General features: G+C 43.1%; 3 protein-coding genes across 6 annotated transcripts; 1 reads left to right on the forward strand and 2 right to left on the reverse strand.

Moving 5' to 3' along the window:
- Nucleotides 1–5730: 5730 nt before the first annotated feature.
- PCNP (PEST proteolytic signal containing nuclear protein) lies at nt 5731–14923 on the reverse strand. The gene is made up of 5 exons (XM_082337732.1): nt 14652–14923; nt 11028–11248; nt 8940–9014; nt 8378–8433; nt 5731–7397 (listed from the first exon to the last, which is right to left on the reverse strand). The coding sequence occupies exons 1-5, from the start codon at nt 14785–14787 to the stop codon at nt 7268–7270; spliced, it is 618 nt and encodes a 205-aa protein (XP_082193858.1). The 5' UTR covers nt 14788–14923; the 3' UTR covers nt 5731–7267.
- Nucleotides 14924–15835: 912 nt separating this feature from the next.
- TXNL4B (thioredoxin like 4B) lies at nt 15836–22454 on the forward strand. Its single transcript, XM_082337733.1, has 4 exons — nt 15836–15917; nt 20580–20732; nt 21084–21235; nt 21685–22454. The coding sequence occupies exons 1-4, from the start codon at nt 15876–15878 to the stop codon at nt 21848–21850; spliced, it is 513 nt and encodes a 170-aa protein (XP_082193859.1). The 5' UTR covers nt 15836–15875; the 3' UTR covers nt 21851–22454.
- Nucleotides 15911–20288, reverse strand: TRMT10C (tRNA methyltransferase 10C, mitochondrial RNase P subunit). Of its 4 annotated transcripts, none has more exons than XM_082337724.1 (3): nt 20133–20288; nt 18704–18737; nt 15911–17928 (listed from the first exon to the last, which is right to left on the reverse strand). In XM_082337724.1, the coding sequence occupies exon 3, from the start codon at nt 17894–17896 to the stop codon at nt 16649–16651; it is 1248 nt and encodes a 415-aa protein (XP_082193850.1). In that variant the 5' UTR covers nt 17897–17928; nt 18704–18737; nt 20133–20288; the 3' UTR covers nt 15911–16648. The 4 variants fall into 4 exon arrangements, with proteins under 4 accessions (XP_082193850.1, XP_082193851.1, XP_082193852.1 ...); XM_082337725.1 differs by lacking the exon at nt 20133–20288 and adding an exon at nt 19979–20120; XM_082337726.1 differs by lacking the exon at nt 18704–18737.
- Nucleotides 22455–22759: the final 305 nt, after the last annotated feature.

Here is a 22759-nt window from a genome sequence, read left to right on the forward strand (position 1 = left end):
CCTCTGATTTAATACCAGCAACAGTGCACATCTTAATCTGTACAAGGTTTCACTGTTGTTTGCTTGGGTGTTTTTTAAGCCAGACACGTGTCTGTCGAGGTACCTGAATGTGCTATGCACCTGAACAATCAGAGCTGTGTTCTTTAAATTGTTCTCAGTCTATAGTATTACCAAATGTTTCCCAACTTTGACAGCAGCAAGGTAGCCAAGGAGCCAGAAGCCTGTAATATTGCAGGGTAAACTTGGTAAATAAAGTTACATGCCTGTAACTCTGTACTACCTGTGAAACAGATCCACTGAACAAAATTTAAGTAAAATCTGTGACGGAATAGCCACCTCATTCGATTTAGTATTTCTGCCTTTCATCTTATTTAACTATTTGAGTATCTGTCTACTAAGCTACAGAATGGACTGTTCTTTTTATACTTTGCAAGCATGTAGATAAGCAGTTGTTGAAAATTTTGTAAGCAATACGTAGTTAAAGTTCCTGCCTTGGATCCGAATTAATCTGTAGATGACTATTCAAGGTCAAGGTCTTCCTGCAGGGAAGTAATGTAGTTATTTATACATCCTGCAGCCCTTTACAGGTGTATTCTTTTCTATTACCAAATGGAGTAAAACTAAAATTAATACTTTAAAACAAAAAATATTGCTAGCTGTAACTCTTGAATTTTTGTACGGTCAAGAATCTGGAGATAGCCATCCTGCTTAAAATTAAAATACTGCCATTATGATGGAAGAAGATTTAAAAGAGCGCTCGGTGGACTTTAAAAATCACTTCGATGTTTGTATCTTACAAATAATTATGTATTACTAAAGTGAGGAAATGTTCAAGGAAAAATAGCTGTAAATAGTGCTAGAACATTATTTGTATATTTAGTGTGTTACCTTACAAAAAGAATATTACCAGCACCTTAGTTTGATCTTTGGTGCATTTATTTATTTGCCCAACCTCTGGAAGAGACAGAAGTGAATCTGAGTTTCAGAGCCTTGTTACCCACTGTAAAAATGCTTTACCTGACTCGATGGCCTGCCACTTAAAAACAAAAAGCAACCAACCACAAAAAGTTGTTTCCTGAACAAGACTCAGCCAGGAACCCCGAAGCCGACTGTTGCGGCACCCCGTTCCTGAGGCACCGTGCCTTACCCTTTCAGAAGGGCACGGGGTAAGCGGGGAGCGCCCCTCTCAGCTTTGCTGTTCCCACACGTGTGAAGTTGCCTTATGTTTTTTCTTTAGATTTCAGCTCTTAATTTAAGATGTTCACTACACTTCTGCAATCTGTTTGAAGTCAGACTGCAAATATGCAGTTGGTATTATTTAATTTGATTTTTTTTTTTAAATAAAGTTCACGAGAAGTGTCCATTTATAAAGTATTCCTAGTGAATTCCTGTACATAATGGATTTGATCTGTACATTCTGCTGTTTTTATTTAGTGTTAGATGTATAAAGTTACGGTTATTTCTGTCATTAAATAAACTGAGCTTTGCCATGAATTACTCTTTTAAGCAACTTTTTTTTTCAGGAGGGGAAAAAAAAAGTGTTACAGAATTATTTATTCCTCTTCAGTATTTAACCTTTCATATATAGATAGTTCTAGTAACACCTGTTTTTTAATTTTTGCTTAAGTCTCAAAAAACTAACTTGTATGAGGAAAGGAAACCCACTGCCCTCCTAAATTCCGTCAGAACACGGCGATGGGAGAGCGCAACGTTACCGAAAGACAGCGCGTATTTATGCTGAAATGGGGGCATCCCCTCAGCCCTCCCCACCCAGCTGCAGCCGTTTTTGGCTTGCCTGGGCTGTCGTTGCTCCTGGCTTGGGGTGGCAGTGCCGTACGGACACGGGCAGCGGGCAGCGTCCAGCGTTTCCGTCTCGGCCGCTGCCCTGGGACGAATATGTGAGCAGGGGTTGTGGCGTGGGCGCTGTCCTCCCGTGCCGCCCTCCCGGCCGCTGGGCGAGCTGCACGGCCTCTGCCTTGCCCTTTGCTGCGAGAGAAACTGTAAGGCAACGTCCATGTTGCGAAGGCCGAGCGCTTTTTGTGGTTCATCCCCATTCCTAGGGGAAATGCCAGGAACGTTTCGGCCTATTAACTCTTCTGCGAGCCCGTAGAGGTAACCAAGCCAAGTGGGAAGCACATAAACAAAAGGCTGAGTGCTGAAGGAGCAATGTGACCTGCCATTGACCAACCGTTCCATAGGGAGGCAACTACAGGTGAGAAAGTGATGCGTGGGTGATTTTCAGTTTTACACCGAGGAGCCAGTCCTGCAGCTGCTGCTGCCAGGCGGCGGGAACCCGGCACCTCTCCAGCAGTTCCCGAGCGAGACCCGTCCTCGTGCAGAAGGGTTCCTGCTCCGCAGGCGAGAGGCTGCGGCTCACTCCCACCGCCCTCAGGCACAGGGCGTGCAGGTCCCGCCCGAATTTGGAGGTCCTTTTTGCAAAGTAACACTTTGTCTTGCACCCCTATGAAAGTTTTATCCTGAGGGCAGCATTTCTTGTCTTAGGTAAAGCGCTCTGCCTTACAGGTGGTAACATCAGTATTCACTTACTCGGTGCTTTTAGATGTGTAGTAGCCCAGCCTCCTCACAGCCTTAAATTTTATGTGTGGACACGGCTGCGTTAAACAAGCATCTGAGTAACAGAAATAAAGCACGGCCTCAGACGACACTTGCTAGTTTCGCAATTACTCTTTACACTACGCTGCTGTATTTGGTGCCTGCAATTCTACACGGCGGAGGCTGGTGTAGTATGAATGCGAAAGGCTACCACAGTCACCCTTCTTTCACAAAAGCAAAGGCAGAATTCTGATTTTATAACAAGCTACTGAGCATCAGCCAACACTTTATATGCAACTACGATGCTTACAAATTATGGAAAGCTGGGGGAGAAAAGGAGAGAGAATGATGTTTTTATTATGACTTGCATTACCTTAAGTTAATACACTTGTACTGCAAGGAAAACATAAACGTGGGCTCATGATGTCAAGTTTCAGCGGAGCTCTTGCTACAGAACCACAAACGCTTCATTTGTGCATCCGCCTCATCAGGAAACCCAATCCCAAGAACCAAATTTTAAGAACGAAGTCACAAGATTCGCAAAGGTTTTTAAGATCTCGCTACATGCCACTGAATCAAAAAATACACGCTCCGATTGCTATCTGCGACGGTCACTGCCGCCCTTACCCACCCCACCCAGCCTCAAGGGCACTGGCACCGACGTACCTATACCACAAAAAGCGTGCGCGCACGCGCTGCGGCGTTTAAAGGTTTGCTTTGGTAACAAAATCTTGCTTGGCCTCCCACCGCTCCAGACTTTTAAACGAAGTTCATGAACAGAAATTTAAGACGCTATATACAGAGTTCAAGTGTAACAGTTCATGTTTCATGCTTTTAATTCTATGGATAACTATGCATCGATCCTGAGGCAGCGGCTCCAAATTACTAAGCAGAAGTAGCTTTCCTAAGCAAGCACTACGTAGTTTTTAAGATGCCAATATATCAAAATCAGAGAACAGCAGGCGATCCCTTCGTTAATAAGCCCAGAAGAAATAAGGACGGAGTTACTAGGATAAAGTAAAAAGCAAGCTGTTAAATGTCCAATTTTTATGGTGTTCTAGTGTCTCTTAGCAGACGAACTAGACAAATTATGGGGACTTTAGAACGTAACCTTCCCTTCTGTAGCTTGAGGGCAGAACTACTCATTCCTCAACTTATAATTTTATACTGAATTACAAATTACCTCTTTTAGCAGAACACCTTTTAAGGCCTTGAAATTCTGCTGCTTCTCCAAACAGATTTAGCTTCTTATCTTACGGCAGCCTAGAAAGAGTTCTGGTTACACCAGTGATTTCCAATAGTTTAAAACCTCAGTTTGCCTCAGAAGCTGCCGTTTTCCCCGAAGCTGCCTTTCCCCCACGACGAGCGCTTTGGCACAGCCGCCCCGGCAGGCAGAACTCGGCACAAGCACGCGAGCTCCGACAAGGAGGTGCTCTGCGGACCGGGCAGACGCAGAGATCGAGCGCGTCAGGCCCGAACGCCGCCGTGGCTGCTGCTGCGGTGGCCGCGTTAGGACGTGACAGCAGGCTTTGTCAAAGTTGGCTGAATACCGTAATTGGGTCATCTATGACGTGGGAGCAAGCCCACGAAATTAAAATCGCATCCGTCAGTCACCTCACAGACAGGCTGGTTGGGCATTTCTTCTTTCTGCTGCTAAAATGTGGATTCTGAGCATCCGGACAGTGCACCTCCTATGCTTTTAAAGAATGAAATTAGGTGTCTAAGGGGCTACACCCAGGACTGCCCAAAACACTGCCACCAGCAGGTGACTGCGCTGGTTTTGTTGTTTGTTTTTTTGGTTGTGTGTTTTTTTTTTTTAATTATTTTTAATATAGTTAGTTAGCATTAGATGAGTTTGGATCCATTCACAACTCAGCAGGCTCAGAAGCAGCCTAGCTGCAGGGTGGCACAAAAGGTTACTGGTTAACTACTTCTACCTTCACCTAATGTCTTGAATGGTTTGCAAGCGGCTCAGGCGCTAAGTAAAGCTTTACTGCTACGCAAGCACAAGCCTTCTGAGATAAAACTGCACCAGTTACGTGGCTAGGCATTTCAGCCGCTGATAGGTACGCACACCGTGCTATACTAAGCAGCTACAGGTCTCAGCATATCTCCTGGAAGCACTTAAGATAGCTCAATCAGGCAATTTGCCACGAGTTTTAGGATTCCCGAGTATTCTTAGAAAAAGAACAAAAAAATAACACACGCACCCCCAAGACTATCTTCACACAAAGATCACGACTGTTGTAACAAAAGCCTAGAACTTCAAGTGAAGTTCTAGCTAACATTTGCCTCCACAACACTTTTCAGATCAGTTCTTTCCTGCAAGCGTCAGACATTAAACACCAGCAGACACCCCTGCAGCTACACGGTCAAGCTTGTTAGGCACTCAGCCCTGAGCGGATTTAGGCCACCCTGATCGATTTTCTTCCATGAAACACTGAGAAGGAACAAAACTCACACATGAAGTGAGGCAGGATCTCTGCTCCCCTTCAGCTGAGATCTAGAAGCTGCTGCAGTCTCTCACAAGGTCTAGGATTACACGTATTGACCACGGGAGCAAGTAAGATAAATATAACTTTTGCTCTCTCACTTGCATGGAAGGTATTTCCTAGCGTGTCTGCTGTTCTGCCTAGCAATTTCCGAAAGGATTTTGAAGTACCAGGAAATTCTGTTGAAATGGATGTCTACTTCAGCCGAAGATGTGGAAGACATTGCTGGTGTCAGGTTAACTAAAAAAAGAACAGGTCTCAAAGTCATCCTCTCACTCTTACCCAAAGTTCCCTTTTGCTTTTTCCTAATACAAGTGACTGAGACAGCAGCACGTAACTACTAAGGAGCAAGATAAAATAGTTATTCACTGTGAATTACCACTATCTTAACGGGATTTATTTCGACAAACATAACCACATGTGATAAAAGTAAGAGAAAAGTCAATGCTTCATTTTGCCTTGCTTAGTTCCAGCAATGCCCAAATCAGTTTTGGAAGTCCTGAAAGTCAGTTTTGAAAGTGTGTTTTGTTTTGTTTTAAATAAACCAAAGATTTCTGCTATGGAAAAAAAATAATGTATATGTTTTTATGTTACGTTTATAACAAGGCTTTTAAAGAAAATAGTTACAGGTATTCAACTGCATCAGACTTCAAAAGAAAAAAAGATTACACATACAATACAAAAATACAAAAAAATATTTTTTAGAACTTACAAACTCAAAAGTCTAAGTGGTCAGAGCTTTCCTAAAATAATAATTAAAAAAATACACTTCAAGATGCACTTTCCTTTCTGCACTTGCAGGTTCAACTTTAGCATGAACAAAGGTTTTAGAGGCAGGATGAAAGCAATTAACACATTGAATTCTAATTTCAGCCTGGAACTGGTTGTCATTTAGTGGTCAACGCTATCAGGTATTTGAGTTTAAAAAGAACCTTGTGTTCACAGGGGGGAGGAGGGGGATGTTGCTGTTGATAACTTTTTGTTTAACCAGTTTTGCTAGTAAAATGTTTTAAAAATATGCAATCTGAATTAGACTGAAATTTAGACAGTCCTTACTAGGTTTGAAATCCTACAGCACTGTTCTGCAGTATGAAAGCTAGGAAATTAAACTGACCAGACTAACGTCATTCTTGACAATTACTGCAAAAGGCAGACAGGGAGGAAAAGGTAGAATATTATTTCTGAAGTTGACAGTTGTTACAAGCATTAGGACTGCAAATACAGTATTTTTCTTTAACCTGATAGCATCCACTGAGGTCATAGGCATCGAGGCATTTTGTTTTAAATGGCAAGACAGGGAAAGTGCATCTTTTATTTTTCATACTTAAGCAGTGAGTTACCGATTTTTGGTGTGGCTTTTATTCCTTCTAGGCATAGTAAAGAAAAATATTTCAACCAAATGTGAAGCTTAATGTACATTAGCTTGTCTTTTTGGTGGTGGCTTTTGTGTGCCACAAGGAAATGCTAACAAGCACTACTCAAGGCTAACGATTTAAGAGGAGCACACTGAAAATACCGATTTACCTGTGTAGTGAATATTCTTTACAGACTGTATCTAATATACAGACAAGGCCCATTTCCTGAGGATGAAACAGGCCACAGAAGGTTACACATCCTACATGACGTTTTAAACAAAATTAGAGCTAAGTTACCAGAGCCACTCAGAGCAACGTAATTCCTAGTTTGCGGAGACTTAACAAAGGTGACTGCAGGGAGAAAAAAAATCCAGGTTCTTATTATTTCCTGCATAAGTTTATATTCAAATTAATAGTCCAGTAACACTTCTAGCACAAGACAATGCTCACTTTCTTTAGCAGTATTCCTAGGAGTCAACTGTTTCTCCTGTTATGAAGAGGGAGCCAGAAGTGAGAATGCCAGAGCATTCAACGTTAACCTGATTAAAGAGACAGTAACCTTTTTCATCCACCTTAATTAATCACTGACAAAAAAAAAAAAATCTTAAAAAGGTACCACTCCAATTTCTTTATTATCTGTAACCTTTTGAAACTAATCACATGGAACTACAAAATTAGCAAATGCCTTGAAATCTGTATACAAAACATAAATTACCTCTAATTTCAAACTCAGTTATTAGTGTACCACTCAAAATCTTAAAAAAGTGGCTCCAAAGATAGTCTTATACCATTCTTAAAAAAGGAAACTGTTCCTTTAACGTTACACCCTCCCCTCCCCCCAAACACCCAACTCTCAATCCACATCATTTAGTTATTTTCTTGGTCGTGGACATTTCCAAGATGAGATTTTATATTTCGTTCCCATAGCTTCTGGTTGTCAGAAAACCCATGCTTTCCTTTATTGAAGGAATTTGGTCCTGCTGAGGTTGGTGTATCCCTGTGAAAAGTAAAACAAGATCAGTTGAGAAAGTCAGTTCAACTATAGCAGTTTGTGCAACATGACACTGAAAACACCAATTTCAAGTCCATCCTGCCACCAGAAATTACCACACATTTCCTTCTTTCCATTACATTGGGAGTCCTCACTATTAGCAACTGTAAGTTAGCCAGAGAATTGATCTCTCTGTAGCATGTCAAGACAGAGCGACGAGATGGGGCAGCAGAGGAGGTGGGAGTGGCAGCAACTGCTGCCAGCTGTGAAGAATTTGTTGCAAGGGCTACAAAAATGAGGATCCAAATTTGCCACTGGAGAAAAAAAACTCACTGAACTGTAGTGAGCCTCCAGAGGACTGACTGTAAAAGCAGTCTATCAGTCTATCTATAAACATATTTAAAATATATATGCTCAAAAATCCATCCCTAACTTGGAGTGAAGCCTGCTCTGAAAATGTTCCTATTTGTTTTAGGATTGGCCCAATACTCAAATTTGTGGCAAGCAGAAGTATTACATAGATTTGTTTTAAAAGTAAACAAGCTATTCTGTGTCCCTCTGGAAGAGATGATTCTCATCTTCCCCTTGCACGGGAGTTGAAAAATCTGAGCAAACTACCCTACTTCAGGGCAATTTATAAAATGGAGAACTAGAATAACACAAAGTTTAGCAGCAAGCATGAACTCCCACCTATTATCTTTCCAAGAAGAAAGCTAGCTTCTATTTAATATAGAATCAATTTCTTCCTCAGAAAGAAAGAAGGAGGCGAATAAGATTCAAAGTGCAAATGTGAATGTACTATTTTTAGCGTGCAGCTGACATATTAGAAAATATTTCTACTAACATTTTCTTGATTCTGGAGAAAAACTTTTTGAACCTAATCTATCTTCTTATATTTCTAAACCATCTGCAAGATCTGACCTGTGCTCGAGAAGGCATTCTCACACACTCACCCTTCTCCAAACCATAGTTAAAAGCTGACCTACCTTCCAATGTTCTTCATGCGCATCTTGGCTTCCGGGGGCATTTCTTCTGGTTCACTCTACAGAGAAAAAGGAGATTAGAGTGTGGCTGGCTGCTGTCTTTTGAACATTTCAAATGCCTGACAAGATAAAGTATGGACTACAGCCCTACAGGAAAGCAAAGTGACTTAGGACAAAACAGAGGTTCTACAAGGTTATAGAAAGTAATATAAATTCCTTTGTTCACCTCTGTGTAAGACGGAGCAGTAACGCAACAATAAAATATGTAGCAATCCAGAAGCAGCACAACTTTTCCTCGCCTCCCCTTTATCAAGGCCAGAGAAAGCAACCATTAATTCAAATTACGTTGTGCATCTCATTTTCAGGGAAAAGTTATCACACTTTAATGATTTCTTGAATCAACACAGAGCTACAGAGTTGTAGTCTTGAACAGAAACACAAGAGATGTTTCTAGGTTGAAAATCCCTGACATTTATGTAAAGAACCTTAAATGACCGACTCTCTCTGCCTAACTCTAACCCACAATGGTACCTTAAGCTGTGTTGATCACTAGCTTATTACTCACATCTTCATCTTCATTGAAAGCTGCTGCTACAGAAAGGGTTTTTGGAGCAAGGGTTGGAACAGGCTCTTTAGGCTTCTGAAAAAGACCAAATGCACAAGTAAAGTTAAGTCTACTAACTCAAAAAAGCTACCCTTGGTACTTTAAATATTTTGGTAAAATGAAGTCAAACATCTTCACTGAAATGGGCAATGAGGGGGAAAAGTGTTTTTGTTTGAATCAAGCAGATAAAGGTTTCTCTCTAATGAAAAGGGAAAATGGCTGTTCATTTGTGCATGATATACTCTGAAAAGCAGGTTGAGCCCTCTCATATTACAATTCCCCACAAGCAAGTCTTGACTTTCTAGCAGACTGCAGGGGTACACGGCCACTGATGCATGACATGAACAATTAAATCAGAATCTGAACAAGTTGGGGTATTCAAAATTTTACTATGTCACTGTCTCCATTATTCTTTTGGAGTATCCTTATCCATCAATGCCAGAAAGATGAATATGTTTATTTTCTTGTCTTTTAACAGCATAACTGCTTTCTGGCTTAAAACAATTCAATACTTTTTAACCAGCATCAGTGTGCATCACACAGTCTGATTAATATAAGGCTCCTGTAAAAATATTATTTTGATTTCCAATAAATACCTTCCTCTATTTAAAGTTCAAGAAGCTATCAAAGTCACAACTGTTGCTGTAATACAGCAGAGATATCGAAAGCAGCTCCGAGATCACTAAGAAAGCATTGAGTCATCAGTAACCGTCTGCTTCTACAGTACTATCAATTATCTAAATCAATCATCTAAATCAATGGTATACAGTGCTTCCTCCATTTTGACTTTGTTGGTGATTATTTCATATACACTCATAGTTTTGAGGCTGCAGAGTCCTTACGTGACTGTCTACAGCTAATCCTCACCAATAGTGTGAGGTATAGTATAAATGTATAAATATCGTGCCATTTTTTAAAGCATCAGCTCCACAGGAATGGGTAACATACTAAGGGAGTAAAAATGACTAAAAAGAAACAGGGTAAGTTTCAGCACTGTCCAATCTGGTGCACTGTCAGTCACCCACTAAATTCAGTGAGCCAGAAATCCTGAGCCAAATTTATTGCCACTGGAAGTATCTTTCTACATGAGACATGGGAGCTTGCTAGTGGCTCAGAGAAGGCCGCTTTGTCAATTTTTCCAAAGTCTGAGCTGAGCTGATTGCATTTATACCCTAGAATGCCGCCAGCCCACATCGCCCTCCCATCTCAAAATAACAGAGCACTCTTTTCATCTTTTGCAGATCTGTGAAATTCTGGCATTGCAGGTGCAAGCCTTTCATGATTACAGTTTGAATTTAATCCAGACAAGGATTTATAACGTATCCATCACAGTGGTAGGTGGGAAGTATAAATGAGCTGTATTAAAATTGAGAGGCAGCATCTGGCTTGTCCTTGCCCAAGCCAGTAGGGGACTACTTTGGTAGCAAAGAGAAGCAGCTGATTCACATCCGAACAAGCACAAGGATACCCTGTACTGGACAATAAAGGGGATCAGAATTCTTAGGACCCTATGTAATGAAGCCTCATCTCTCGCATACAGTATGCGTGAATCATACTGACCTTGCAAAGAACAGGCAAAGTCATTGAAAAATAAACTACAGTTCCCCATGCTAAAATAAGGTCTTTGGAGTGGAAGATGACCTATTAAGCCATCGAGGAGAGTACTTGCTTTCTTGTAGCTTTAAGCATCCTATGCAACGAAGCTCTCGGCACTCATTTCAAAGTAGCCTGAACAGTTTAACAAGTCTGCTCATTTCCCTCAGGAAATTATTCCAGACTTACCAAATCTCATTACAAAATTATTCTGTATGTTCAAAGATCTACAGTTCATTTCAGTCAAGCTTTATGCTTCCCGAGACAACTGACCTGGTATTAATCACCTTGAAGTACTTACACATGCATGACCAGCTGGCCCTGCAATGCTTTCTTAAACTTTATCCAAGTTACCCACATGTAATTCAAAGCTTTTCCTTCTGCAAGGAAGCCTCCCCAAAGTACTTCCCCCTTTGCCTCACTTCCCTTAAAATTAAAAGCCCTCAGACAACTTACATTTGCTCCTAGTTTGATGGATATTGCAGATGCCTTCTTTGCTGTCTGACTGCCTATGGAAAATCCAAACTTGGACATTTTGGCAGGAGCAGGCTTTGTGGTGAAGTCTTCAGCTTCTTCATTAGCTGCCCGTTTCTCTGCGCTGCGGCTCGAACTTTCTCCTCCATTACTGGAAGAAACAGTCTTAGTTTTCACAGGTTTTTCTGCCTCTTCTTCAGGTCCTGGTGAAGTCGAAACAACTTACCAAGATGAGCTATTTTTACTGAGCAGATTGATGGGAGCAGCAACCTCAAAAAGCATTATACTTTGGGTGCAACAGGTAAGGTGTTTTTAGTGACAGCAGTTTCCACCAACGTACATTTAGTGGACAGCAAAACACAAAGAGGAGAAGAAACTGCAAGCACTCCACTACTTGTAAAGAACTTCTTGTGTATGAGCCAGGAAAACAATCTTGAAGCACCATCTCTTTATTTAGTATGGAAGTCAAAGTTCATGTAGTAAATTAAATGTAGATGACTAAATCTTTTTAGGATTTAAGTTGCCATAGATAAGCTTTCATAATTGGAATCCCAATTCCAAATCTAGAGCAGATAATCTAAGTTAAAATTAATTCTACTAAATTTCTATAACAAACATGTCCATGCCAGTCTCTAGGCTTGTCTGGCACAACTCTAAAATCATGGAAGTGACTACAGTGAGGCCGGCTGTCTCAATCATGTTTCAAGTCACTGCTTGTCCGCATCTCATCTGTAATAAATCTGCCAAGCTCTGCTTGAGGAAGGAATCAGCACTAGAAAAACATATATATAGATTTCATCTTTTCTGGTTTTGTATAAAGTCATGGAAAACATAGCAGCTGAACAATGATCCACAGAGAAAAACACTCAAATCACATTTTCATTCCTATACACTCAGCTTCTTCAGCTACACCAAGAGACAAAAGTGTCCTTGGAAAACTCGTACTGAACATAGTAAGTCCTTTAGCAAAAATACATTTCTCTGCTGCTGCAATAAGCAAACCACTGCAGTAGCAGAAGAAGAAAAAAAAAAACCAAAACACCACGCATTGGGGAATGGACAGGAAAGTGCTCATACTATCAGCCCAAGAAAAACTGGAGCTAGGAACAGTTCCTCCTTATATCAACTGAGAACAGGACCCTCCACACACAGCAAATTCAGACCATTGGGGAGAAAGCTCTCTGCACTGCTCTCTTACAGCAAAAAGCTATTAAGTAAGACAGAGCAATGGGAGAGAAGCTAGTCTGAATCAGGGGTCAACAAGATTGTAGCTCTGAGAAAAAAAAGGAAGCAAACAACATCAGGAGAAAGAAAAACTAGGGACACCATCTATATATATTTTTCTGCTATTTCCCAAATCATAAGCAGCAAAATATATCCTTTCTACCCCACTCTTCTACCTATCAAGATAATAAGTAATTGGAACAAAAATGGATTTATTATTCACCTTTGGAAACATGGCAGATCGCAACAAAATTAATTAATAACTTTAATCAATTTCACTCTATTAAAAAAATGGTACTAGTCTGCACCACTAGAAATTTGACCCAGAAAGTACAGATATGAAAGTGACAAACAAAGGAGGAAAGAGAAACAAGCAAAATTTACACAAGTGACCTTGGGTACTGGTTGCTGTCTTAGCACAGTTTTCCAAACAGCAGTCCACAAGGCTATGAGAAGCTCTTTACAGCTAGTCCATGAAATCACATTAAACAGAGTATTCAATTACAAGTCCAGTCTAGGTACGCTACAGACTGTGCGGTGATTTGAGGGTAGGCAGAAGATTCATTGGCTTCAAAGTGTTGGAACCGTGGGCCTAAAAGTCTTCTTTTTCATAAGATGATACAAAATCCACAGCAGCCCAAATCTCAAGGCACGCTGGACTAGTCCAGGTTCCTAAGCTAATGCTAGCTTGAAGGTAATTACACTACAGATTACTTCTTTGACTGCAAATTCTAGAATATTGCTAGGCACAAGATAAAGCCTAACACAATCTACCCACATCTGTTTTCTCACCAAAATATGAAATAGCTTCTCTCTCAAAATTAGCTCCTCTCACCACTACATTCTGAATGTTACTTCTACTAGGCTCCACTTAGGAAGAACAGCAAAGTGTTGAAAGAAATAGCTTCCTTACAAAAACTCTTACTTGCTGAAGGAGCTATAAAGGGCGTAGGACAATTGGGGTAGGTGGGGAGGGAGCCATTGTGCTGTTCTATTTCTGCAGGAAACAGTTAGAAATGCAGACATATGTTATCCATGAAACAGGTCTCTCCCATCTCCCATGCCAATGCATATATATTTTTCAAGACATTAAGGCTTCTTTATTATTTCCTAGAGATCTCAAGGAGGTCATATTTCACCTATGGAAAGCACCAGTACCATTTCGAACACTAGTCTGCCCAGTGCTCTTTTCATGGATCACAGTAATAAAAAGCTGTCCTGTTTCACAGATGAGTTTTTCTCATAAGTATCAACAAGCTATGTAAGTGGAGAACTTTCACTGTCTAGGAGGTTTAAGTGACAAGACTGACAGTGCTAATTGCGCAGCATTTCAGGATCTCTTGCCCCTGGGAGTGAGAACATTGGTGGTGGTGGGAACAAACCAGTCACAACTAAGTCAGTTTTAAGGTAGATGCCACTGATCTTGGCAAAAGCTAAAGACTCTAAATTGCTTTCAAAAATCACCAGTTATGAATATGAAAAAAAACCTCAAAACCCACCCACCAAAAAAAAAAACCCACAACAAAACCCAAACAGAGGATCAAGAGTCAAGGAACTACCTAAAATCAGCTATTACTGTTCACATTGTAGTGATTATCAGAAATAACATTCACTGTTGAGGATATCCTAAGTAGTTTACAAGCTTGATTTAATCTTTCAACAGATCAAAGAAATGCCCTCTGCCTACAGATATACTTAAACCAAAAAAAAAACCACGAAAGGGAGACTACATCTTTCCAAAGACACTGTCTTTTCAATTTTAAGTAGGGGAAGAAAGAAGGAAAAAAACATGATTAAAAATTTTAGGAGAACTGATAATAAGCAGTACAGAAGATGACAGGACTGTCCAGTCATAATATAGGTAATATAAAACCAAACAGAAAACTTGCAGATTGCTGCCAAGCAAAAAACCCAGGATGCTTAAAGCAGTAGCTAAGGAGTATTCACTGTACCCATTTTAAAAGGTGCCACAGCTGTTAAAAGCTAATCTTTAAGGCGTTGTCTTCATCCTTGCCAGCAGCAACAGCCAAATTTCTCTCAATACACGGCAGAACTATGCCGTATATTTTTTTTACGGAGAGAGAAATAACGCATTTACGTGCACAAGGAGAAGCGGTTAGATTCTTAAAAAAAGCTCCTCTAAGGCTGCGGCTGACTCTCAGGCGTGAGGACAGCGGGCCCAGACCTCGGCCTCTCCTCCAGCGCAGCCCCCTCAGGCCCGGGCCGCCCCCTCTCCCCGCAGGGCCGGGCACGGCCCCTCACGGCCCGGCCCAGGCCTGCCCGGCCGGGGGCGGCACCCCTGGACCCCCCCCACCCCTGGGGGACCGGCCCGGGCCCCCTGCCCACCCCGCAGCTACGCGGCGAGAGGCGCTACATGTTCACCTCCTGCGGGCTGCGGCCGCTTCGCCTTCTCCCCCTCAGCTCTGCCGTCCGCCATTTTCCCCGACTCCGCCTCCCGCGCCGCGCATGCGCGCCGCCCCGCCGCGGCCCCACCACCCCTCGGCCCTCCCCCGACCATAGAGAAAGCGCGGGCGGAGGCCAGAGCGGCCAGGCCGGCCCCGCCTTCCACGGCGCAGCGGCAATGACGCAGCCGGAAGCTTTGCACTCCGAGCCGGCTAGGAAGGCGGGAAAGCCTCGAATGACGCTGCTCTGACGCCCTTCCGGCCGGTAGGCGTGGGCGCGAAGGGCGAGTGACGCGGGGCTGTGCAGGCGGCCGCGCTGCGCGCGTGGGGCCGTTTCCCTCCCGCGGGGGTGGAGGCTCAACGTCACCCCCGCTCCCCCGCGCCCCTCAGGCGTCACACGCCGAACCCCCGCGTCACTGGTGTTCAGAAGAACCACGTCTGCGTGCAGCGCTGGCGGCTGCCACAGTCACTGGCGTAGCCTCCCCTCCCCTCCCGGCTTAAAAATCATCTTCCACGTTTCACCAACACGAGCTCAAGCGAGCAATGACGTCATTTTTTCTCTCCCCAAAGCAAAAACCAGTTCACAGATCAGAAGAGGCTGTTTTTATGGAGAAACAGCAAATAACAGGAGGCACAGTCCCGCAGCGCACACCTCTTGTGTCGCCTCTTCCTCAGGTGAGGAAAAAGAGGGGCCGTTGGAGCGAGGCGGCCGCACGCTCGCGTGTCCTCGCACCCGAGGGCTCGACAGGGAGCGGGGACGCAGCCCCGCGCCGCGCCGGACGCGCTACCCCAGGGTGAAGCTTTGCGTGCTACCCAACCACGCGCGGCCGAAAGGAAGCGGGTCTTTCTCAGCGCCAGGGGTTCTCCGCGCTGCAGAGGCGTCGAGGGGCAGTGCCATCCGCTGCCTTCCAGCCCCTCCTCGCACCAGGGGACGCGTCATCACCAACCCCGGGTATACGGGGAGCCTGCTCTTCGAAACTACATTTCCCGCTCATGGTTTTTGAATTTTCAGGACAAATCCTACCATCTGCCATCATTGACTTCACACATTGAGGTAATCAGATTAAATTAAAAAGATTTAAGTACCCGTGAAGGCACCAAGAAATCCCTCCTCCTCCTCCTCCAGACAGCAGAAAGCTGTATTTAACAGCACGCCCGTTGTAGCTCGGCCTGAACACAGACGTTCACAGCGAGACCAATCACTATGTTTTCAGCTGTGAGAAATACTACAAGGCTCTCCGCTCCTGTAAGTATTTACTAACAGGACTGTACATCATCTCAAAGTTCCAGCACTTTGGGAAATCTACACCATATGGACTGAAAACACAGGTGCTCAGGGATAAATGTTTTACACAAAAGTACATAAGGTATTTTTTTGGCGGGGTCAAGAAAATTTGGATTATTCCTTCCAAATAGGGACCTGATTCGTGCCAGATAGAACACCCAGGAAAAAAAAAATCGTGCAACTCCCCAAACTCATGCTAGGTTTAAACCATGGTTTTAGTTCAGCTATTGAAAGTCAGTTCATCTATGCACCAAAAGAGGGTCCAGGAAGTAAGGGGGAAAGGCCTCTTCTGTTTCACCTTAGGTAGTCTTTTAGAAGACGACTGTGGACGGCCTCCACCTGCAAACCCAAAGCACTGAGGGATTCTCTGAAGAACCACTTTTGCATTCAGTTACAGTCACCCTTGTCCCAGCATGATTCAGCTGAACAGGTTTATATTCTTTGTACAGAGTAATTTTTTTAGAACTGATCATCTCATTTCTCTTACATAATTTCAATACTCTGTGAATAAATTCAAACAGCTGGAATACTACGGTAATTAAAAATAGAAAATCCCTAATAACAGTCCTTTCAAACTTGACCAAGAAAGGCATTTTTAGAGATCAATAACTGAATACAGTTCCAGAAGTCCCGAGAAAATGGAACATTCAAGGGCAGTTTTCTCATAATAAATCATTCTCTTCCCCATCACTCTACTTTTGCATTAGCTTCTTAGAGTAGTTCTTGGCAAATTGCTTTCGTACTTCTTCCTGTCTCTTTCCAAGTTTAAGTGTGTTGATCAGGTTTAAGGTTTTTTTCAGTTCATGCATAGGCTTGGTTACAAAGCCATAATACTTCCTTTTCGGAACAAACTCCAGAGCCTTCTTCCAGTCTCCAGTATCTTTCAAGGTTAATAAAATATGCATCATTTGATCCAGCGTGAGATTTTTGGCACCAGTATTCCAAAGCAAGTACTTCTCCAATGGAAGGGCCGCAGTCTCCAGCCCCAGTCGCTTTGCCCGTGCTAAAGAGACTCCTGTTTTTATGCTCCTGTCAACCATTGACCCGACAATATAGATTTTATTGTGATCGAATGTTTTCATCACTTTGGGAGAATCCGCAGTAAGGTAGATAAGCTTATCCTTTGGAAAGACATCTGTGTAGCACTGGTCTGTCACAGTGATGAGCAATTTCCCCCACGCCTCTCTATAATGCTTGATGAATTCCTTATGATAGAGGCTGTCGTCTTTGAAGTTACAGAAGTGGATGTGGAACGGATCCACAGATCTTCGATTGCAGCCTTCACTTAACACTAGCTGTCTGACTGTATTTGCAACTTCTCGGGCGGACATATCTTTTTCGTAAGACATGTCAAATACTAGGGGTTGGCCAAAGATCATAGACTGAGCAACCCTCCAACTGTATGCTCTATCCATACAGTTGGCCCACAAACATACGAATGAATTCCTTCTGGTCTCATCAGTTTTTGAAGCGTGCTCTTGTGTTTCCAGCCTCCTTTCCCTCTTCTCATCCATCTTTCTTTTGTCGTTTTTCTTGTGAAGTTCCTTGAGATGCAAATATTTTAAGTACTTCTTTTTGGCTGACTTGGAAGGACATTCCATAAAGGTTTTTAGCTGTTCTTCACTGATATTTTCCGGAACTGATCTGCCGGCTAGTCTCCACATCTCCAAAATCTCACGTGCAGCAGCCAAACTGGAAAGCTCCTTATGCTCAGAGACCGTCTCACTGACTTCTTCTTGCACCCCAGACTTCATTACCTTCTTCCAGGCATCTAAATCTAGTTTTTCTGAGGGACTGCATGAATTGTCCTGCTTCAGGCAAAGCGATAAACTCAGAGTTCTACTGAGTGGAAACAAATCCTTTTTCATCCCATGTTGCGCAGCAAATGGAAGGACAGAACTTGTTACAATTTTTTTGAGAAGCACATTAGCAGACTGCATACTTAAGACATGTACTGTGTTCAAACACTTAGCTGCAAAACACCAACAAAAGGGGGAAAAAAACTTGTCAGAAATCATGAAGAAAACACACAGAGATTTTCATCCTTAGTAAGACTGACAGACAATAACTTACTTCTTGGAGAATACTAGAAATTTCTGCTTCCACTATTACTTTTCTATTGTTTTCTAAATAAAAACACCGTATGTGGCACTGCTGTGAAGAGACTTGGTTAGTTCTGCTGTTTAAAGCAGCTATAGTTAATGCAATTCAAAATGTGTTCAAACAACCTTCAAGTATTTGCTGAGATCTATTTAAATTATCTGTATCACGTAAGAACCTTCACAACCAAAGCAAGCAAAATGCTGCATGGAGACCGAAAATATTTTTATACACGTCCAGAGGTGCCTACCTAATTTTCCTATACTGTGAAAACGGACAAGATGCTTCATCTTGCAACATTTTCTGGAAAAGCTTTCTATCGCAGAAGATCACATTTTTGCTTTTACCTTTATATTTTGGGAAAGCTCCACTGGCAAACTTTAGTACTAAACTTCTTCCTCTTCTATACGTTTCCACATTGTAGGTCACTGAAGTACTGAAACTACCAATGCTGTAGTTTTGCTACACCGATACTCCTGCCAATGAAAGCACTCTTATGTCCCCTGAGCCCCTTGTTCCCGGCTCTGTCATCAGTGCAGGCATTCAGGTGGCCACACTATGAGCCGAATCAGAGAACCGATCTTAGGGACAGCTAACCAGGAGGCGGAGAGAGAGAGGGGAAAAAAAAAAGCTCGTTATCATCCCACCTAAATGAAGTTCCACGCCTGATTCACCGGACACCTAGAAACAAGAGGAGATGGAAGAATAAACAACTAGTGTAGGAAAAGGCCATCTTTTTTCTTTTTGCTAAATTGCCTGTGAAGTTGATGTTGGCACATAAAGCTAAGGACATGAAACCCACAGTCCCATTAATTTCATACACATTTGTATTTAAATGTAAAAGATCTGCAAAAAGAAGGAAACCACAGAATGTTTTTTTTCCCTTGTCCTATACAAACCTACTTAAGTAAAATCAGTGAAGTTTCAGGGTTTGAAAACACATGATTTGGCCAAAACATAAAAATTAGCTTCACATTTTAAAAGCAAATTCATACTCTCTGTAATAACTTATCACCTGAAAATAATTTGATATAAAGAACAAGTTAAATCTAATTTTGGGGTTATATATATACCTGCCCAGATAAAGAGCCACAGAAAGAACGGCGTATTATTAGGAAACATTACATAAACTAGGATGTATTTTATGATACTGTAATTGGTCAAACTGGTGAGCGGCCTTTCATTTTCTACTGTTATTAAGAAAAAATGAACAGAAAAGCCCTAATAGCGTGAAGTTAAGAGAAAATCTGTAAGCGTTACAATGGAGATGTTAATAATTTTATATTTAAGTGTTAAAGATACTGGCAAAAGTAACAATACAAAAAGCATGTTGTCCAGCTTGGAGAAATCAAGGGATCAGTTCCTCAATAAACTTACATTACTGGAGCACCAATTAAGTCAATAACTGAAAGGCAGATTTACACAATCTGAATACTTGATGACAGCTTTGGATAAAAGCCAAGTAACCTTTCAGTGTATCCAACACGCACACTACCGTGTCATTACTGCATGAATTACTCTAAATCTCTTTGAAGAACCGACATTTGTAGGACTTTAAATATTTTTCTGATTTTTTTTTTTTTTTAGCATGACTTCACTGTAACTCATCCCAGGAACAGAAAGGCCCTTCACTGATATTTCAGACTGAATAATTCGGTTACTCCCGAGCGCGCCTCGCTCCCCCCTGCTGCGGCGGGGAGCGGGGCCTCCGGGGCGCCGCGCCGCAGGCCCGACCCGCGCCCGCCGAGGAAAGGCGGGCTGGCGGCACGGCAGGCAGGCGAAGGTCGCCGGGAGCCACCGGCGGGACGAGGCGGGGCGCCTGACGGGGCACCTCAGGCGCCCCGGGCGTCTCTCGCCGGTACCCCCGGTGGCGGGAAACACGGGGCGGGAGAGGCCTCCCCCTCCAGCGGCTGCGCCCGCACCTGCCCGAGCTCCGGCCGCGCTCCAGCCCGCCTGGCCGCCGTCCCGTCCCGTCCCACCCGGGAAGGGAAGGGGTCGGGGGGACGCCTCCGGGCGGCGGACGCGGCTAACGGCCGCCCGGCAGCGGCAACGACCCCTCCGCCATCCCCAGCTCACCTCAGGGGAGAGGCCTGTACGCACGCAGGGAGGGGCCGGTCCGCCGCGCCTTCTTGTCCGGGCGCGGCGCCGTGCGCGTCGCCTGTCCGCGGGGTTCCGCGGCTGCACGGCGAAGGTTCCGGCCCTCTCTTCTCCCGCCACCGCAGGGCCCTGCGGGGTATGGTGATCCCGCGGGGGGCGGGCGGGCTGCACCGGGGCCCCGCGGGGAGCCTCCGGGCCCTGAGGGGGGCTGCCGGGGGGCCCCGCCGCTGCCGCTGTGCGGGGCGAGGCCCCGTGGGGGGCGGTTGCGCCTGGGCCCTGCCGTACTGGGGCGGGGGCGTGAGGCAGAGCCCGGGCCCGGGGCGTTTGTCAGCCCGGGGGGCGGGCGGTGAGGTCGCGCTCTTTTTTTTTTAACAGCATGGAGAAGTTTCGCTGATTTTTGACGCAGTTTTTTTTTTTTTTTTTTAGTGGAAGCCGTGGTCTGTCGGGATGAGTTTTCTGCTGCCCAAACTGACCTGTAAGAGGGAAGTCGATCAAGCAATAAAAAGCGTGGCCGAGAAGGTTTTGGTTCTCCGGTTTGGAAGAGATAACGATGCTGTTTGTCTGCAGCTCGACGATATTGTAAGAGCAATTTTTTCTTTTCTTTTTTTTTTTAAACAAACTCTACTAGTATACGTATTGCATACAAGAGAATGTCATATGTTGCTTTTGGATAATATGGTGTCTCATGAAAATTTTGGTGACAATTAAATGTAAAATGAAATAATACTATATTCATAAAGCGGTTTGAAAATTAAGCAAATGTTTATGTTATTGTAGTGGGTGTACAAAGTGCTTAAAGTAGATAAGACACGATATTCTAGCCCCGCTTAAACTGATAAGACATAAGGGAAATGGGCTTTATAAAGCTTGCCACCTGTCTTCCTCTTGTGTCTCAATCCGTTTGTCATCCCTCTTTTTCACCCTTTTCAGCTTGCAAAGACAGCTCACGACCTAAGTAAAATGGCAGTCATTTACCTGGTGGATGTGAACAAGGTTCCAGTGTACACCCAGTATTTTGACATCAGTTATATTCCGTCTACTGTGTTTTTCTTCAATGGACAACACATGAAGGTTGATTATGGGTATGTCATCCTACCTGGCTGTATCTATAACGTCTGTTAAGAATTATCAGGCTTTCTCTATGTTACCGTGTCTGGGGAAGGTAATGTTTGAAAACTAACCTTGTTAGCAGCATCTGCGTTTAGAAGTCTGTAGGAAGCTAGAAGGACGTAAAATTAAGAAGTATTTTGAAATATGCTCTGATGCAATAAGTAGGTGTCAGCTGTGAAACGTGCCCGATTCTGCAAAAAATCATATGGTTGAAGTCTTAGACATGACACTGCACCGTTTTGGACTGTGGAGGTCACATTATATTCCTGACTTGGTTTTGCCATTACCAGTGTGGTTCATTCTTTCAGAGTGACCAAATCAGAACCCCTAATGTCATTATACATCTTTTCTTGTCTTTAGGTGGTTTTGCTTTGAACACTTTAACCTTACGGTTCTACCTTTATCGTATGCTTATATTTAGGTCTCCAGATCATACCAAATTTGTAGGAAGCTTCAAAACAAAGCAAGACTTTATAGATCTGATTGAAGTGATTTACCGTGGAGCAATGCGTGGAAAGCTCATTGTGAGAAGCCCTATTGATCCCAATAACATTCCTAAATACGACCTTCTCTACCAAGGAATTTAATGGGTTGACCTGAGATAAAGAATTATGGAGATGGCTGATGTTCTAGATCCCTTTTTTTTCTTCAAGCGTTTTTAGCCACCTCTGACACCGTGGGACAGTTTGAGCATTTATGTTGAAGGATCATATTGGTCTCCTTCTGAAGACAGACATTCTGTCACCTCCTTCTTCTCTTGTAAATAAAGCTACATGTTCATGCGTAGAATTCATGCAAGTGCCTATTCTTTGAGCTGCATGCTGACCAGCACCCACAAAACAGGCAGGTTGTGTGCATCCTCAATGATGGCACCTCCAGCGCCACTTTTGTAAGTGAACTAAAGCACCGTATAGTCTATTAATTGTCTATTTAGTGCCATTTTCATTCAGATGCAATAACAGTAAACCTACCTTTATTTAAAAAGCTATGCTTGCTCTCAAGAGCGTTCAACTGACTGTGCCTTTCCAATGGAATTTTACACTTTTACCCATTACTGGTAACGGGACAGAAGCTTTTTCAAACAGTATTAGAGATGACTGAAACCTGAAATGGATATAAACACAAAAGGGAAGTTGACACACTCTTTTCTCTGGTACCCGATATTACTGTTCAACAATTTTTTTGACTGAGACAGGAACTGGAGGTGTAGGATAAGGTTTTGTCATTCTTCAAAGCCCTTTTGCAGCTGCTGAGCACTTTTAATTCCCACAGGATTAAACTGGAAATTAAGAACAACAGTTTTGTTTACATTCGCTTTGACCTTCTGCTTGTATAAATTGCAAACCTTAAGTATGGATATTTAAAAACTGTCTCTATTTCCAACCTCTGTCTAAAATTAAAACAGCTGAGAGAAAACAGCAATGTCATTCTTTTGCATCAGTTTGGTAATTGCAGGTTGCTAGAGCATTGTATTTCTATAGCAGCTCATGCCCAGT

This window comes from Platalea leucorodia (assembly GCF_965183815.1).
Source record: "Platalea leucorodia genome assembly, chromosome: 2".
NCBI classification, from domain to species: Eukaryota; Metazoa; Chordata; class Aves; order Pelecaniformes; family Threskiornithidae; genus Platalea; species Platalea leucorodia.

Bases quoted from the DNA above. Each gene is read 5' to 3' on its own strand.
- PCNP (XM_082337732.1), bottom strand. From the start codon at position 14,787: ATGGTCGGGGGAGGGCCGAGGGGTGGTGGGGCCGCGGCGGGGCGGCGC. The intron at 9,015-11,027 runs GTAAGTTGTCTG...GGTCTTTTTCAG, and splicing joins CCATCAAACTAGGAGCAAAT to AAGCCTAAAGAGCCTGTTCC. The intron at 7,398-8,377 runs GTAGGTCAGCTT...TACTTTTCACAG, and splicing joins CGCATGAAGAACATTGGAAG to GGATACACCAACCTCAGCAG.
- TXNL4B (XM_082337733.1), top strand. From the start codon at position 15,876: ATGTTTTCAGCTGTGAGAAATACTACAAGGCTCTCCGCTCCT. The intron at 15,918-20,579 runs GTAAGTATTTAC...TTTTTTTTTTAG, and splicing joins CTACAAGGCTCTCCGCTCCT to TGGAAGCCGTGGTCTGTCGG. The intron at 20,733-21,083 runs GTAAGAGCAATT...CACCCTTTTCAG, and splicing joins GTCTGCAGCTCGACGATATT to CTTGCAAAGACAGCTCACGA.
- TRMT10C (XM_082337726.1), bottom strand. From the start codon at position 17,896: ATGCAGTCTGCTAATGTGCTTCTCAAAAAAATTGTAACAAGTTCTGTC.